This window comes from Lepus europaeus, chromosome 10 (genome assembly GCF_033115175.1).
Source record: "Lepus europaeus isolate LE1 chromosome 10, mLepTim1.pri, whole genome shotgun sequence".
NCBI classification, from domain to species: domain Eukaryota; kingdom Metazoa; phylum Chordata; class Mammalia; order Lagomorpha; family Leporidae; genus Lepus; species Lepus europaeus.
This window is the reverse complement of record NC_084836.1, coordinates 18,952,815-18,971,948: the sequence shown is the minus strand read 5'-3', so window position 1 is coordinate 18,971,948 and position 19,134 is coordinate 18,952,815. Positions and strand designations below refer to the sequence as shown.

General features: G+C 46.1%; 1 protein-coding gene across 2 annotated transcripts in view; it reads right to left on the bottom strand.

The window, feature by feature from the left end:
• Window positions 1-18,950, bottom strand: part of GNPTAB (N-acetylglucosamine-1-phosphate transferase subunits alpha and beta) — an 88,694-nt gene extending 69,744 nt beyond the window's left edge. For both annotated transcript variants that reach the window (XM_062203038.1, XM_062203039.1), the window contains exon 1: window positions 18,778-18,950. In XM_062203038.1, coding sequence (XP_062059022.1) covers window positions 18,778-18,894 — 117 coding nt within the window. In that variant the 5' untranslated portion in view covers window positions 18,895-18,950. The remainder of the gene's footprint in view (window positions 1-18,777) is intronic.
• Window positions 18,951-19,134: the final 184 nt, after the last annotated feature.

Here is a 19,134-nt window from a genome sequence, read left to right as displayed (position 1 = left end):
ATTATGCAGTGTGATCACTAAAAAGGTTACTCAGCCAATGTGATATCAGCAAAATGGTAGAGTGGGTAGCTCCAGTCTTTTGTTCCTCACAGAAATATCAAAGTAAGCACACACTGCTAGAACATCAATAAAATGACAAATATTAGTGATTTCATTGCATGAAATGTCCACAACAGGCAATTCTAAAGAGAAAGAAAGTAGATCAGAGGTTACCAGAAGTTGAGGGGAGAGGTGAATTAAGAAGCCGGCACTGTGGCTCAACAGGCTAATCCTCCGCCTTGCGGCGCCGGCACACCGGGTTCTAGTCCCGGTCGGGGCACCGATCCTGTCCCGGTTGCCCCTCTTCCAGGCCAGCTCTCTGCTGTGGCCAGGGAGTGCAGTGGAGGATGACCCAAGTGCTTGGGCCCTGCACCCCATGGGAGACCAGGAGAAGCACCTGGCTCCTGCCATCGGAACAGCGCGGTGCGCCGGCCGCAGCGCGCTACCGCGGCGGCCATTGGAGGGTGAACCAACGGCAAAAGGAAGACCTTTCTCTCTGTCTCTCTCTCACTGTCCACTCTGCCTGTCAAAAATTTAAAAAAAAAAAAAAAAGAAGTTACTTTTTTAAAAAAGATTTATGTTATTTTATTTGAACGTCAGAGGCAGAGAGAGAAAGAGAAAGTTACACAAGAGAGAGAGAGAGGTCTTCCATCTGTTGGTTCACTCCCCAGATGGCCACAACAGACAGAGCTGCGCTGATCTGAAGCTAGGAGCCAGAAGCCTCCTCCAGGTCTCCCATGCTGGTGCAGTGGCTCAAGGGGTTGGACCATCTTCCACTGCTTTCCCAGGCCATGGTAGAGAGTTGGATCAGAAGTGGAGCAGCTGGGACCTGAACAGGCGCCTATAGGGGATGCCGGCACTGCAGGTGGTGGCTTTAACCGCTACGCCACAGCACCAGCCCCAGGAAGTTATTTCTTAATAAAGTTTCTGTTTGGATTGATGCAAAAGTTTTTAAAATGCCAAAGATTGTTGCACAAGATTATAAAATAACCAGTCGATGAGTTATACACTTACAAATGGCTAAGATGGCAAATGTTATGTTATATATATTTTACTAACACCAAGAGCACAAACCAGGAAAGAAAAACTGATCAGCAGGACTCTTTAAAATAAAAAATTTCAGGGGCTGGCACTGCAGCATAGCGGGTAAAGCCTCCGCCTTCAGTGCCAGCATCCTATACGGGCTCCGGTTAAAGTCCTGGCTGCTCCACTTCCCATACAGCTCTCTGCTATGGCCTGGAAAAGCAGTAGAAGATGGCCGATCCCCTTGGGCCCATGCACCAGCATGGGAGACCTGGAAGAAGCTCCTGGCTCCTGGCTTCAGATTGCCGCAGCTCTGGCCGTCGTGGCCAACTGGGGACTGAATCAGTAGATGGAAGACCTCTCTCTCTCTCTCTCTCTGCCTCTCCTTCTCTCTGTGTAACTCTGCCTTTCAAACAAATAAATAAATCTTTAAAAAAATTAAAAATTTCAGGGACTGGTGTTGTGGCATAGTGGATTAAGCCATCTACTTGCAATGACAGCATCCATATTGGAGTGCCAGTTCAAGTACCAGCTGCTCTGCTTCTAATCTAACTTCCTGCTAATGTGCCTAGGAAGGCAGTAGATGATGGCCTAAATGCTTGGGTCCCTGCCATTCATGTGAGAGAGCTGGATGGAGGTCCTGGCTTCTGGCTTTAATCTGGCCCGGCCCTGGTTATTGTGGCCATCTGGGGAGTGAATCAGTAGAATGAGCATCTCTCTCTCTCTCTCTCCCTCTCTGTCATTCTGTATTTCAAATAAATAAATAAATTTTTAAAAACAAAATTACAAATTTCAGTTCTCAGAGATTATGTTAAAAGAATGAAAACATAAGAACAGAGTAGGACAAAATATTTCCAAAACACATCTGATATGAGACTGGTATTCAAAATATATAGAACTCTAAAATTCAACAATAAGAAAATAAAAAACTCAATTAAAAATGGGGAAAAGTTCTGAAGATACCTCATCAAAGACATAAAAATGGCAAATAAGCATACGGAATGATGCTCAACATCATACATCATTTGGGAATTACAAATTAAAACAACAAAGAAATCTACTACACAACTAATGAAATGGCTAAAATCTGAACACTGACCAAACCAAGCTGTGAAGATGTGCAATGACAGGAATTCTCATTCATCACTTGGTGGAATCCAAATGGTACAGGCACTTTGGAAGACAGTGCAGCAGTGTCTCACAAAGCTGAACACAGGTGTACTAGATAACTCAGCAATCACGTTCCTAGGCATTTATTTACACAACTGGGTTGAAAACTTATACCTATAGAACACTCTGCACACAAATGTGTACAACATTTGTCTCAGTCCATTTTATGCTGTTAGAATACCTGAGACTAAGAAATTGATAAAGAACAGAAATGTTTTTTCTCACAGTTCTGGAGGCATAGAAATAAGGTCAAGGTGTCAACAGGTTAGGGTTTGGATTTTCTGCTTCTAACAAGGCACCTGAACCTGGGAGGCAAAGGGGAAGGTAAGAACCACCATGTTCTCACATGGTAGCAAGAAGAAAGAGGGAGAAGGAGATGGAGACAGGGTTGGGGAGCGGGGAGGGAGGCAGGTTAAGCCGCTGCCTGCAGTGCTGGCATACCATATGGGCACCAGTTCAAGTCCCAGCTGCTCCACCTCCAATCTAGCTCTCTGCTATGACCTGGGAAAGCAGTGGAGGATGGCCCAAGTCCTTGGGTCCCTGAACCTGCATGGGAGACCCAGAAGAAGCTCCTGGCTCCTGGCTTCGGATCAGCACAGCTCCAGCCATTGCAGCTATTTGGGAGTGAACCAGCAGATGAAAGATCTCTCTCTTTCTCTCTCTCTCTGCCTCTCTGTAACTATACCTTTCAAATAAATAAATAAATCTTGAGAGAGAGAGAGAGAGGGAGAGAGAGAAAGACATCCATTCCTACAAGTCCTTTCCATGGGAGCACTGATCCTTTCATGAGGGCAGAGTCCATATAACTGGAACACCTTTCATTAGGCCCCACCTCCCAATATTGTAACATTGGGATTACATTTCCAACACATGAATTTCGGGGGGACACATTCAAACCACGGCAAGCTTCATTTATAACTGTCCCAAACTGAAAAACAAGATATCTTCCAACAGGTGAATGAATACGCAATGGACTATTATTCAGTGTTGGGAAGGAATGAGCCAGCAAGCCACAAAAAGAGGAAACTTAAATGTGTGTTACTAATGAAAGAAACCAGTTTGAGAAGGTTCCACATTGTGCTATTGCGACCACATGACATTCTGGAAAAGGCACACCACCGGCAGAGTAAAGACCAGTAGTTGCCAAGGGAGGTGGATGAACAGGTAGAACACAGGGCAGGGCATTTTTAGGGCAAAAAGCCATTCTGTACTACACTGCAACGTGAGGTATATGACTTGGAGCCAGCATTGTGGCAGAGAGGGTTAAATCTCCACCTGTAATGCAGGCATCACACACGAGTGTCTGTCAAGTCCTGGTTGCTCTGTTTCTGATACCACTACCTGAGACAGCAGTGGAAAGTGGCCTAAGTGCTTCAGTCCCTGCTACGCACATAGGAGACCTACATGGAATTCGTGGCTCCTGTCTTCAGCCTGGCTCAGCACTGGCCATTTTGGCTATTTGGGAAGTGAACCAGTGATAGAAGAGCTCTCTGACACTTCCTGTCACTCTGCCCTTCAAATAAATAAATAAATCTTAAAAAAATATTGAACAAAGAAGTTCTGATACCTTAAAAAAAAAAAACTGTGGAATTGCACAACACAAAGAATCTTAATGTAATCCTCGTACATGGGTTAACAAAAATGAATCAATATCATTTCATTAATTATAACACATGTTATCAATCACACTGATGTAGAATGTTAAAAATAGGAGAAATAGTGCTGGCAGAGAGGGGGTATTTAGCAACACTCTGTACTTGACACATAATTTTTCTGAAACTTAAAATGGCTCTAAAATATAGTCTAAAATTGGATATATGTGTGTATGTAGTTGATACATATACCAGCTAAGCCCACATCTTTCTCTTAAGACCAAATTTAGAAACTGCTCACCACAGGTGACCTTTCCATATTTAGACAGTAGCAAAAAAACACTTCTGCACTCAGCTTACTTCTAAGATGCCAGGCTTCTAGGGGCTGAAGATACAGTGATGAATAATAAGACAAAAAGGCCCCTGCTCCCACAGAGATTACGATTTAGTGGGAAGAAATAAGATTTCAAGTAAGACAATGGTACAATCTCAGACAGATACTAAAAGTATTACTTAAAAAAAAAAAAAAAGAAGAAGAAGAAGAAGAAGGAAAGAAAGGCTAGGGAATGTAGTAAGAAGTCACCTGGGGAAAGAGGCTGCTCCTGGTGGGGTGGTGGGGAAAACCCGACGAGGAGTGTGTTACCTACACGACTAGCATGAGCAGGGCACAGGACGGTCTGCGGTGGTGTTCTTCAGGCTGATGGAACAGCCATCATAAAGTTCCTAATGCAAACACAAGCTTAATGTGTTCAGGGGACAAAAAGCAGGAGACCGAGCACACGAGTTCTAAGGCTGGCCCTCAGAAGGGTTTGCAAGAGTCTGCTTGAGCTTTTGTGCTTCCACCCTTGTCTTGCCTGGTCTACAGGTCCCAGGAGCATGAAAGCTACATGTGAAACAAAGCCAACCATAACCCGGATCAGTTAACTCCACCCTAGCCTATATACCCCAGAGAGACCATAACTGTCAGTTTTAGCAAGTTTACTTATTTATTTGAAAGGCAGAGTTACAGAGGGAGGGAGAGATGAAGATATCTTCCATCTGCTGGTTCATTCCTCATATGTCCTCAGCAGCCAGGGCTGGACCAGGCCAAAGCCAGAGGCTTCTACAGGGTCTCCTACATGGATGTCAGGGGCCCAAGCACTTGGACCATCTTTCACTGCTTTCCCAGGGGCATTAGCAGGGAGCTGGATCCTAAGAGAAGCAGATGGGACCTGAACCGCTGCCGATATGGGATGTCGATGTCACAAGAGGTGGCTTAATCTGCTTTGCCACACCAGCCCACATAACTGTCATTTTTAAGCCAGAGTTTAGGGGCTGGCACTGAGGTACAGTGGGTTAAGCTGCTGTTTGCAGTGCCAGCATCCCAAATGGGTGCTAGTTTGAGTTCCAGCTGCTCCACTTCTGATCCAGCTCCCTGATAATGTGCCTGGGAAAGCTGCAAATGGCCCAAGTGCCTGGGCCCCAGCACCCATGTAAGAGACCTGGATAAAGGTCCCCTTCTTAGCCAAGAAATTTTAGGGACATTGTTATAGAAATTTTTGTAGAAACAGTTATATGATACATGTGGTTACATGACACAGGTTGCTCAGAGAAGGGGACAGGCTGACACACTTAGGGCTGTACTTAAAAGCCACTGGGGGGCCAGCGCTGTGGCAGCAGATTGATGCCCTGGCCTGAAGTGCCGGCATCCCATATGGGCGCCGGTTCAAGGCCCGGCTGCTCCACTTCCAATCCAGCTCTCTGCTATGGCCTTGGAACGCAGTGGAGGATGGCCCGGTTTCTTGGGCTCCTGCACCCGTGTGGGAGACCCAGAAAGGCTCCTGGCTCCTGGCTTCGAATTGGCACAGCTCCGGCCATTGCTACCAATTGGGGAATGAACCATCGAATGGAGGACCTCTCTGCCTCTTTCCTCTCTCTGTGTAACTCTGACTTTCAAATGAATAAATAAATCTTAAAAAAAAAAAAAAAAGCCCACTGAAAGGAGCCTGCATTTTCTATTATGTACAAGGGGCTTTAAAATGTACTCTGGTGGCAATATGAGTTGTAACAGAAGAAGAGTTGTGAGAGATGAGATGCCAGTGACTTACACCTGTTTTTTTTTTTTTTTTAAAGATTTATTTATTTATTTGAAAGTCAGAGTTACACAGAGAAGGCGAGGCAAAGAGAGAGCGAGGTCTTCCATCTCTGGTTCACTCCCCAAATGGCTGCAATGGCTGGAGCTGTGCGGATCTGAAGCCAGGAGCCAGGAGCTTCTGGGTATCCCACACGGGTGCAGGTGCCCAAGGATCTGGGCCATCCTCTACTGCTGTCCCAGGCCATAGCAGAGAGCTGGATTGGAACTAGAGCAGCCGGGACTTGAACCGGCGCCAATATGGGATGCCGGCACTGCAGACAGTGGCTTTACCCACTATACCACAGCACAAGCCCCTATCTGTTCTTATATGATAGAGATATATTCCTTTTTAAATGCTTGAAACAACAACTCTCAAACTTTTTGGTCTCAGGATCCCTTTGAACCAGGGGTAAGAAATGTGTGGACTGTGGATCAGGTCATATGAAGTCCGTGAAATCATTTGTTCTGGTCCTGTCAAGGCAACCACAAGCGAACCTCAAAATTCAGTAAATCTACAGCATGGGCCAGCACTGTGGTGCAGCAGGTGTGACAGCACCCCATATGGACACTGGTTCAAGTGCCAGCTGCTCCACTCTCATGCCAGCTCTCTGTTAATATACCTGAGAAAGCAGTGGAAGATGGCCCAAGTTCTTGAGGCACTGTACTCACATGAAAGACCCAGATGAAGCTCTTGGCCCCTGGCCCCTGGCTTCTGCCTGACCCAGCCCTGGCCATTGCGGTCACTTGGAGAGTGAACAAGCAGATTAAAGATCTCTCACTGTCTCTCCTCTAACTTTACCTTTTAAATAAATTAATAAATATAAAAATAAAAAATCTATAGCATGCTAATTTTTAAGTTTATTATTTTGTGTGGCCATGAATGATAACATCAATATATATATCCAAAAAATTTTTGGAAGAAAAAAGGTTCCCCACCCCTGCTTTCAAATGCTTAATAAAAAAAATTACTGAAGACCCCAGAGTTGTGTGTGTGTGTTTTTTTTTTTAATGTATGTGGATTGGGTCTGGTGTTGTGGTGCAACAGGTTAAGCTGCTGCCTGCAACTCCAGCATCCCATACTGGGGCACCAGTTCAAGTCCTGGCTGCTCCACCTGTGACCTAGTTTCCTGCTGGTACACCTGGGAAGGCAGCAGATGATGGTCCAAGGACTTGAAATATGCCACTCATGTGGAAGATGTAGATAGTTTCTGGCTCCTGGCTTTCCTCTGGCCCAGCCCTGAACATCTGCAGCCATATGGGGAATGAACCATTGGATGGAAGATCTCTTTCTCTCTGTCTCTCCCACTCTGTCACTCAGGGTTTCAAATAAATAAATAATTTAAAAATGTGGGGCCAGCACTGTAGTGTAGCAGGGAAAGCCACCAGTTGCAGTGCCAGAATCCCATATGGATGCCGGTTTGAGTCGTGGCTGCTCCACTTCCAATCCAGCTCTCTGCAATGGCCTGGGAAAGCAGTGGAAGATGGCCCAAGTCCTTGGGCCGCAGAACCCATGTGGGAGACCCAGAAGAAGCCCCTGGATCCTGGCTTCAGATCAGCACAGCTCTGGCCATTGCAGCCATCTGGGTTGTGAACCAGCTAATGGAAGACCTCTCTCTCTCTGCCTCTCCTGTGTAACTCTTTCAAATAAATTTTAAAAATCTTTAAATATATATATATGGATTATGTCTGCTATCTACTATATTAAAATTAAACCTAGGACAGGCATTTTGGCACAGCAGGTTAAGCCACCACTTGGGACATCTGCATCCCATATTGGACTGCTAGCTTAGGTCCCAGCTACTCTAATTCCCACCCAGCTCCCTGCTAATGCACCTGGGAAGGTAGCAGATGATAGTCCAAGTACTGGGGTCCCTGCCACCCATATGGGAGACCAGGATAGAGCTTTTGGCTCTTGGCTTTGGCCTGACCCAACCCTGGTTGTTGTGGGGATTTGGAGAGTAAACCAGCAAATAGATGATCTCTTCTGTCACTCTGCCTTTTAAATAAACAATTTTTAAAAAAGAGAGAGTAGCTTGCATTAAAGTACTCTAGTCACTGATGTCAGCCTGCAGAAGTAAGCCAACAGTTCTCAAAGTGCTGTGTCCCAAGACCCTTTTCAGTGGTCCTCGCTGTCGGAACTATTTTTATAACACATTATTTACTTTTTTATTCTCATTCTCTCATGAGAACACGCTGGAGTTCTCTCACACCTACAGACCATTTGAGATTGCAATAGGCTAACGCAGAACAATCTCATTCCATTTGTCTTTCATTAAGCCAGACATTAAAAGGGATTTTTAAGAATTAAAAAATGCCACTTCACTGAATTTCTGTTGCTTTTGAAAAGACAGTTATTTTTACATAAATATTTAAATTTTTCTTTAGGCTTAATGTTTCAAAAGATTTATTTAATTTGTTTATTTGAAAGGAAGAGTGACAGAGAGGAGGGAGAGACTGAAGAGATAGATCTTCCATCTTCTGGTTGACTCCCCAAATACCTGCAATGGCTAGGGCTGGGCCAGGCTACAGCTAGGAGTCAGAAACTCCATCTGGGTCTCCCACATGAGTGGCAGGAACCCAACTACTTGGACCATTATCTGCTGCCTCCTAGGCATGTTAACAGGAAGCTGGATACGAATTGGAGGAGCTAGGATTTGAACTGACACTCCAATATGAGATGCAAGTATCCCAAGTGGCAGCTTAACCTGCTGTGCCACAATACTTTCTCCTAATCTACTTTAAATATTATCCAGCAAGGACAATTTATTTTTTAAGTTTTTTTTTTTTTAACTTATTTGAAAGACAGAGTTACAGAAAGAGAGAATGAGAGACAGAGTGAAAAAGATCTTCCATCTGCTTGTTCACTCCCCAAATACCTCAAAGGCTAAAGCTGGGCCAGCTGAAGCCAGGAGCCAGGGGCTTCTTCCCTGTCTCCAGTGTGGGTACAGGTCCCAAGCACTCAGGCAATCCTCCGCTGCTTTCCCAGGTGCATTACCAGGGAACAAGATCAGAAGTGGAGCAGCAGGGACATGAACTGGCACCCATATGAGATACTGGTGTCTCAGGCTGTGGCTTTATCTACTACACCACAATGTGGGCCCCACAAGGGCAATTTTAAAATAAAGAGACTTACACTAAGTCAAACAATAAGGCGGTAATAAGTAATGCATATTTCCAAAAACAAAGACACCAAACTTTCAGGCTTTTGTACAATTATGTTCAAAGCCTGCTGATTCTGAAGCACTACAGTCAACATAGGATTTTCACCCAGATTCCTACTACAAACTAGTTTCCTGCTGCCAGTTCTCTTCTACCTACAATTCATTATCTCTGCCACATTACCTCTACAGCAATTGTTTTAAACACTGATTTGATATCATTATGTCTTGTTTAAAATGCTTTGACGGGCCCCAAATCCCTCAGCACCACCCAACTGGCAGGTCCTAAACTGGTCCTTGCCTGCCTCTTCAGTTTGCATTCCCTGTCACTTCCCAAATGCCCAGCCCTTCTGAACCACTTCTGTTCCTGGAAGGCAACAATGCCTCTCATACCCACACCTTTACACCTATGGCATACTTTGAAAGGAAACAAAAACAAAAGGCTCTCCTTTCTTCCCTCTGCCACCCTCTTCAAGACCAAACTCAGATACCATTTGACTGAGGAAGCTTGCCTAGTACCCAAGCCTGTCTCTTCAACTTCATTTATTACAATGCATTTTAAGGTTGTCTATCTGCTTGTCCATCTATCTTCCTGTCTGGACCATGAGTTCCTCAAGAGGAGAAAGAAAACCATCCTGTGTTTGTAACAAGCAGTAGAGAACCTGGCCTAGAGTAAATACCTCCAGAAATTTATTGCATAAAAAGCTTTTGAAAATTTGGTAAAGAAGCTTTACCCAAGTTGAAATTAATGACAGACAGAAATGAAGTTGAGAATGAGGTAATGAAAAGAGCCTTTCAAGAGAGAAAGAACAAACTAGAATTCTAAAAGCAGCATCAATATTAGAAAATGATTTGGGGCAATACATTTTTTAGTCTGATCATAGAATGCATTTCACTTTCTGTTAGACTGTGACTTAAGTCTGTAACATCTCATTTTTTATTTATTTATTTATTTATTTATTTATTTTGATTATTTGACAGGTAGAGTTACAGACAGTGAGAGAGAGAGACAGAGAGAAAGGCCTTCCTTTGGTTCACCCCCTAAATGGCCACTATGGCCAGTGCTGTGCCAATGCGAAGCCAGGAGCCAGGTGCTTCTTCCTGGTCTCCCACGCGGGTGCAGGGCCCAAGCACTTGGGCCATCCTCCACTGCCTTCCCGGGCCACAGCAGGGAGCTGGACTGGAAGAGGAGCAACCGGGACTAGAACCTGGTGCCCATATGGGATGCCAGCGCTGCAGGCAGAGGATTAACCAAGTGAGCCATGGCGCCAGCCAACATTTCATTTTTTCCAGTCTAATTTAGTGCATGCATGCATCACACACAGGCTAATTACCTGCTAAAGATCCTGCACTTGGATCACAAGACGGTTAGAACCGTCTTGAACCGTTAGAACCAGAGAGCAATAGTAATTTAAAGATACACCACGAATCTATATAATACATAGTTAGGCTTGTTACGTTTTAGAGGAATTAGAGAAGCCTGTATGTTATCATAGTGGGAGCCACATTAAGTTAATAAAGCTCTTGCTCCCTCTGTTTTCATAACCATAGTAAAGCACACTGAGATAGAGAGATTTCTGTGAGCTGTTCTGCTCCTTCTAAGGGAAGCCCAACTGGCATCTGCCCAGAGGGGTCTCCTGTTCCTACCATGCAGGAGCCTCATGGCCATATGGAAAGCAGATCTGAGATGGGACGTTTGGCATGAATTAGCACTCACTGGTGCCTTGCCCAAACACCATGTAAGATGCCTCACCTACACAAGGCATCTCATTTAAACCACCTCTCCTCACTGAGCTCAATCACAACAGAGAACAAAAATAAATTCTAATAATAAGTATTCACTGAACACTGAGTTAAACTCTGGGAGAGCAACTGAACTTGTCTATGCTGCTTACTTCTGTGTTTTAAAACGTTGTAGGAGTGTCTGACACATAATGGAACACAGGGACCACATGATTTTGCTTCCTAACTTCTCTCATCTGTTCACTTCTCTATGTCCTTCCACCAGTCTAGGCCAAGGCTTCCACAGGTTAACTGCCCTGCAGCAGTTCTCATCCTTCTAATCTAAGCTTTCTAAACTTCTGGCTTTATTGACATTTGGGGCCTGATAATTCCTTGCTGTGAAGGCTGCATGATTCCAGAACATGATAACCTTTAATGGTACTCCACTGTTCTCAGGACAAACAACAAAGTCCTTAGTGCCTAATCTACCAGGTACCCAGAAAAGGACACCAACAACTGCACCAATCTTCCCTAGATGGACAGTTCTGTTTGGTGCCTTCTCATCACGTGAGTTTCCATTTACCTTCTCACATACACCCTAATTTCAAGGCCTTCACACAGTTTCCTAAACTGTGAACAGGGTTTCTCAATCTCAGCACCACTGACATTTTGGGCTGGATTATTCTTTGCTGTGGAGGGGTTGTCTTATGCATTATAAAATGTTTAGCAGTATCCCTGGCTTCTACCCACTAAATGCCAGTAGTACCAACTCTCCCACCCACCACGCCCCAGCTGTGACAACTGAAAGCTGTCTCTAAATATTGTCCAGTGTTCCCTGGGGAGCAAATTCATCCATGGCCTAGAACCACTGTTCTCTTCTGCCCTGTGCCTCAGTAATGCTTACCCTTTAGAGTTCAGCTCACACAGCACCAAGCAAGCCTCTCTTTACCCCCTGCCATCAGCAAAGACTGACTCTTTGCCAGTCTCCACCCCCCCACATACACATCTTCTACTTCTTTGTAGCATTTCTCACAGTTGTAACCCAGTAGCATTTAATGTCTGACTGCACAAGCAGAACATAACCTCCTTGTCAACAGGAACCCTGCTGCTTTGTTCACTACTGCATCCCCAGGGGACTGGCACACTGCTCAACAAATACTCACTAACTGAATGAATGAGCCAGACACTCTGCTGGGGGCACAGGCTTGGAAGATAAGAAATTGTGCTCAGGATGTTGAAGACAAAAGCACAAAGAAGTTCCACCTCCTGGGCAAACTTAGCACCTGCACTAAGAAGCTATGCATGGAAGAATAAGTTTCTTCTGAGGCACCAAAATACAAGCTATCACAATGCAAAATGAAGTATCAGACCAAGATGCCAAGTTTCCTACAGAGTGGTTGAAAATGAATCTGAACTGTGACATAAAGTGCTAGGAGTGGGAGATCAGGGATTTTTCACGTGTAGCCAGCAGTTTGTGCCAAGGGCAGAGCCGCACATCTCTTTCCCATCCCCTTAAAAGCCCAGGAGAAGGGCCCAACAGTTTCAACAAGATTGTGGGGCGGGCGTTGCAGTAGAGCAGGTTATGTTGCTGCCTGGGACACTGGCCTTCCATAAGCGCTCTGGTTAGTGGAGGATGGCCCAAGTGCTTGGGTCCTGCCACCCATGTGGGAGACCTGGATGAAGCTCCTGGCTTCTGCCTGGCCCAGCCCCAACTGTTGCAGCCATTTGAAGACTGAACCAGAGGATGGAAGATCGATCTCTCTCTCTATCACTCTGCCTTTCAAACGTATAAATAAATCTTTAAAAAATAAAAAAAATAGGCCGGCGCCGCAGCTCAATAGGCTAATCCTCTGCCTGCAGCGCCGGCACCCCGGGTTCTAGTCCTGGTAGGGGCGCCGGATTCTGTCCCGGTTGCCCCTCTTACAGGCCAGCTCTCTGCTGTGGCCCGGGGGTGCAGTGGAGGATGGCCCAAGTGCTTGGGCCCTGCACCCGCATGGGAGACCAGGAGAAGCACCTGGCTCCTGGCTTCGGATCAGCGCGGTGCACCAGCCGCAGCGCGCCTGCCGCAGCGGCCATTGAGGGGTGAACCAACAGAAAAGGAAAACCTTTCTCTCTCTCTCACTGTCCAATCTGCCTGTCAAAAAAATAAAAATAAAATAAAATAATTTAAAAAATTAGCATTGCTCACTATGGGTCTGTGGAGTTGGGTGGGCACAATTGTCTCACACTTGAGAAATACAAAGCACTGGCTGGTTAAAATAAGTTGACATGATGGAATCAGCCCACACTCCCCTAGTCTGGGCGAAGGACACTGGTGAGCTTATGCACCAGGTGTGGGCGACATACAAGACAGAATCATCTGAGGGTCACTTCAGATCAGGTCCAGGGTTCCCTGGAGGGGCAACAAACAATCTGATGAAGAGGCATTTGGTCTCATCAGACTAAAGGCAAGTGATGGCCCCCAGCCCAGGTGCGGCAGTCTTAGGGGATGCCACGGAAAGTGCTCAGAAAACAAGCTCTGACACCTGCAAATCACAAAGAGCTCTGCACTTGTTTAGGAGGACGCACCTGCCCTCGCTCCCTTACTTCCTTTCATGTGCTCCAACACAAGAGGCCCCTGAAACAGCTTATAGAGAAAGAGAAGCACCAGGTGAGGAAAGAGAGAAGGTGCCCACCTACCTTCCTCAACTGCAGATGTCTGGTCTAGAGCAGGCCTGAAGTGGGAGGGAGCAAGAAGCCTCAACTTCAGCTCTCTGTTCTGTGATGCCTCTAGACTGGTGACCTTGACTGCTGAATTGACATTATGTTTTGTAATGTGCAGCACTCACAGGAGGGAACCTGGGAACAGCAGCAGCAGTCTTAGGCCTACCTGAGTTTTCATCCAGGAGCAGAGGTGGAGCTAGATAAAGAAACTTGCTCCACATCCCACAAGTTGTGCTCGCTCAGCAGGAGAATCAGAGCCAGGGGCCTACCCGACATCACCTCTTCCTCCATAAAGAAACCCTCCCCCACGTAACACCAATGGTCAGCGAGGGTCAGACTGGTCTCAAAGTGACCCCCTCTCCTCAAAAGGTGTGTTTACTTATGGCTCTGTGACCTAACTGGAGCCAATGCCAGGAAAACACTGGAGTAGGTCCTCCCCATCTGCTGGGAGCGCTCTCAGAAGCTGGAGGAACCCCACACTGAACAGACGTTAATCAGAAACTACAGGCTCACGGAGGAAAAAGTACCACGATGAACAAGCACTGTCACGGCAAGGCAGAGTTCAGTGTGTGGGGGAGGCAGCATCAACAACCCCAGCACTGAGGACTGAGGAGGAACCAGCAGATGGGAAGCAGAGTGGGAGGGTGCGCTTCAAGAGGGAATAAGAGTTTCCAAATGCCTGAGTGCTAGGTGCTGCAAAAAGGCCAGGCTAAGTCTCCTTACATGTTAAAGTTCATTGAGGGCAGGGAGGGCAGCTCTGTGGCATAGTAGGCTAAGCCACTGCCTGTGGTGCCGGCATTACATGTGGGTGTCAGTTTGAGTCCCGGCTGCTCCTCTTCCGATCCCATTCTCTGCTAATGGCCTGGGAAAGTAGTGGAAGATGGCCCAAGTGATTGGGCCCCTGCCCACATGGGAGACCCAGAAGAAGCTCCTGGATCCTGGCTCCTGGCTTTGGATCAGCACAGCTCCTGCCACTGCAGCCATTTGGAGAGTGAACCAGCGGATAGAAGACTTCTATCTCTGTTTCTACCTCTTTGTAACTGCCTCTCAAATAAATAAATCTTTTTTAAAAATAAAATCAAAATAAAAAATTCAATAGAGGCCAGCAGTATGACACAGTGGGTTAAGCTGCCTGCAACACCGGCATCTCATATAAGCACTGGTTCGAGTCCAGGCTGCTCCACTTACAATCCAGCTCCCTCCTATGTGCCTAGGAAAGCAGTGGAGGATAGCCCAAATACTTGGGCCTCTGCCACCCACACGGGAGACCCAGGTGGGAGTTCCAGGCTCTTAGCTTTAGCCTGGCCCAGCCCTAGCCTTTGTGGCATTTGGGGAGTAAACCAGCAGATGGAAGACCTCTCTCTCTCCCTCTAATTCTGCCTTTCAAATAAATACATCTTTAAAAATCCATTAACAAAATGAGCAAAATGCATATTTAGATCTCAAGAGTCGGTCTAAATGCAACTATCAAATCACCATATAAGTTACAGCAATACACTGAATCACCATAAACACATTTATAAGGACACACTTTGAGTTGTGTTAAACAAAGCTCTATACGAATATACCCACCCAGAAACATAAGTGTCACAGGTAGATTCACTGATAGGTTGTTATAAATCAAAATGGAAATGGAAACAACCCACTTTTACATCTTCTAGAACAAGGAAAAGGACTAAAAGCTATCACAGACATGTCGTCCATGTTAAGGTCAAGGAAAGGAAATGGGTTTGACTCAAGCCAGCGTCTATGACATCTGCAGTCCTGGCCCTTTTTTTGATAATAGCCTTGTGATCATCTTCCGAGGAACCGCTCTCAGTTTATCACTGCTGAGTGAGTTGAGAATGAAGCCACACCTACCGCCCACAGCCCTGGAGATGATCCAAGGAGTTAACAAGGGAACTCACTCCCCAGGCTAGGCAGGCAGCCGCAGGCCTAGCTGGCACTAATGAGAAAGAGTTTTCTTTTTGGTGCAGTTACTAAACTGGCAGAACAGAAGCTGGAGTCAGTTACCAGCAGCTACCTTTGCTCTTATGTAGGGACAGCTTGCCTGAGAAGAAAACAGAAAGAGGAGAAAGCAGAGGTAGAGAACAGAAGACAAAAAGGTATTTCTGACATCATTTGATGCCTTGATCCAACCCTCCCAGAACTTCCACCCTGTATTTTTCAATTACACCAGTTAATAAACTATGTTTTCTCAGGTCTGCATTGGGATTCTGTCAAGGGCAACCTAGTACTGTTAACTAACACCAGCAACTCAAAAAGAAAAAGGAATCACAAACATTTAGAACATTACCAAATTTATCTTAAAGTTACTCTCTTTACTGCCTAGAACAGTCTTTTCTCATTTCTCCTATGTATAGATTCCTACTCATCCATTAAGACTTTTTTCTTTATTAAAGATTTATTAATTTATTTGAAAGGCAGAGATACAGAGAAGGAGAGATTGAGATCTTTCATCCGCTGGTTTATTCCCCAGATGGATGCAAAGGCTGGGGCTAGGCTAGGCCAAAGCCAGGAGCCGGCAGCATCTTCTTCAGGTTCTCCCACATGGATGCAGGGGCCCAAGCATTTGGGCCATCTTCCACTGCTTTTTCAGGTGCATTAGCAGGGAGCTGGATCAAAGTGGAACAGCTGGGACTTGAACCAGCACTCATACAGGATGCCAGCACCACAGGTGGAGGCTTAACCTTCTGCGCCACAGTGCCAGTCCCCCATTAAGCTTCTTAAAGCTCCTGCCTCCTTATAAGCTCCTCTAGGATGTTTCAACTCAATTTTCTTCCCTTCTTTTGAATTCCTAAGCAATCACTGAGTCCCCATTCAGGCATTCAATGACTTAGTCCCTTGTATTATGACTCAATCCTCATTACATGTCAATGTATATGCATATTCTGGTCTCATCTCAACTAGAAAAAGATAGCCAAAGAAGGTGAGCCATTATCTGTCTGACAGTACCTGCCACTAGCCTGGCACATTCTAACTACAGGCTTCGAGTTTCTAAAAAAAGCACAAACAGGAATGATTTTCAGAACATGAAAATTATAATCAGATCAGTCATGTTTACATGTTAAAATCATGTCTAAAAATTAGAGATGCTCTGCATCAGAGTAGAAAACTTTAGAAATGAACTCAAGGATGTTGGTTAAGACTACCCTCGATTCATTCATTCATTCATTCATCCATCAAGTATTTATTTGGAACCTACTAAGCACTTTCTATGTGCTATAAATATAGCAGAGAATAAGACAAGGTCCTTGCTTTGAGAGTGATTTTGGCTTTGTATCTCTCTTCAATCCCAAAAGAAACAGACATTAACTGAAGCTAGCATTCAGATCCAACTCTGCCCAATCCTGCAGCTCCCCCTTTCCACCGTGTTGTGCAAATTAACTACAGGCCAACTACCTCCACCTCTCACACCATCTGTTGACATTCTTCACAGCTATATCTGCGGTGTGTTCCAAACTTTAAGATCTGTGGCCATTTCAAGACTACAATAAATGTCTCTCTTTTAGCAAATGAATAACCAGGCATGGAATGAGAGGAAATGAGGTATAAAATGAAAAACTTTAACAACTGATGCCTTTAAGTCACCTCTTGACTGCAAGGGAGTTAATAAACAACTAATATGAAATTAACCAGGCTAAAAAAAAACAAGCATCAAAAAGCAATAAGGCACTTAACCGTGCATGCATATATTAACTGTAATACATGAATCACCACCTGTTAAGTACGTAATCCATGCTTACAAGTCTGGGGTTTTTCTCACCCTTACCAGTAAGACTTATTTTTCTAGCCCCTAGAACCAAAGACCACTAAAAGTACACACCTGGAAATCATCCCATATAATCTAGCCATTCATTAAATATTTAGACTGCACATTCTGGCAGTACCTGGCACTGTGCTTGGGCCAGAATTACAGTATTTAAACAAATGACAACTTCTCCTAAAGAAGATTACAATGGAGATTACATTGTATTGTGGTAATTCCAAGAATCATTCTGTTCATCATAAAACCTTTTGCAACCTCCTGCCCACCTCCCACCCCACCCCCAATATGAAAACAAGGACACAGAGTTCAAACTACTTGAAAATACAGCTTTTCTCTCAGTTAAAACAGTATTCTCTAAAATCACATAAACATACTCTTCCAGTTCCTAAGTACGTGTAGTCTCTATATATTTGTCTATGATAAAAAATGCAACATTACATTGCCAATAATGAACTAACCATCAAACTAAACCAAAAGGATTATTTCATGCCACAAAAGTTGAAAGTGTATATTCAGAGGGGAACAAAATCCATTCATCCTGGGTGTTTCCACCCCCTCAAACCTGCTGTGTGGACCCTGTGAAGACTTTACAGTCTCACTGAACTTTACTGCACATTAACCAAGAACACATCAAGAAAGGCCAGGCTTTGATCTCAAATCTAAATTATAAGCCTGTCCCATGACCCAGCAGGTTGTTCAGGCTCCCAAGAGGTCGAGTGCTGGAGTCCAAGACAGTTAACCCAGTGCCTGGTCATATGACAATCTCTGATCATGGGATGGGGACACAGGCTTGGAGCTGCCAAGAGCGCTTTCTCATCAGAGAGTGCACACCCACCAGTGGAGCCTCCCCCAACTAGCTGACGGACAGCTGTCCAAAATAACAGGGCAGACGTGCAAAGAAAACAGAAAAGCCTATCACACTTAAGTGCTTTGGATAATGGGCTCACTCACAAGAACACGAACACACACACACACATACACATGCCTCTTGAACAAAAGTTTTGAGATCCAGGAAGAAACAGGATTAAAATAAAGTGCCTTGGTGACCGGTGACAAGATTAGAAGGGGGACGTTAGAGGAGAGGCAGAGGGAAGGATTTAGGAGCGCTACGACAAACGGGGAGAGAGAAATGAACTTCGAGGTGCGGGAGGGGTCTTTGTAGGGAAAGACAGGCCTGGGGATACCAAGTCAATGGCTTGAGGACCCTGAAGGCTGCACCTGCTGGAGACTACGGAGAGCGCCTACGCCCCTCGGAAACCGACAGGAGGACGAGATCTTGCCTCCGGGTGCTGAAACCGGAGCCCTCGGGGCAGATTCGAGATACCGGCGCCTCGGGGGAGCTGACGGGCTCAGGGACTGGTCCCGGCGCTGCAGGGAGGACGAGCGGCAAAGGCGAGGCGCGCCAGGGCTCCGGGCACTGCGGGCACGGCGAGGGCAAGGCTGGGGGCGCCGTGCGCGTCCTGCGGGGTCTCCCGCGCCGCTACTCACCTCTCCGAACTGGAAGGCGGAGACGATGGTGACAACGACGCCCACGAAACAGACGTACAGCCCATACCTGTGGGACAGGCAGGTATAGGTCTGTCTCTGCAAGAGCTTGAGCAGCATCCCCTCGGCCGCCGCCACGCCACACCACGCCCGGAGGAGCCACAGCCGCCGCCGCCGCCGCCGCCGCCTCAGCGAGCCGCCATGTAGGGGCCCCGGCCCGGTCGCCGCGCTCAGGTCACAGGCTCCAGCCGCTGCGCATTGCCACTCCGGCGACGGTCGCCTGCTCGGCTCCACGCCGCGGCCGCCGCTTCCGGGAGCCGGGAGCCCACGCCCTCAGCGCGGCGGAGGCGGACCCGTGGC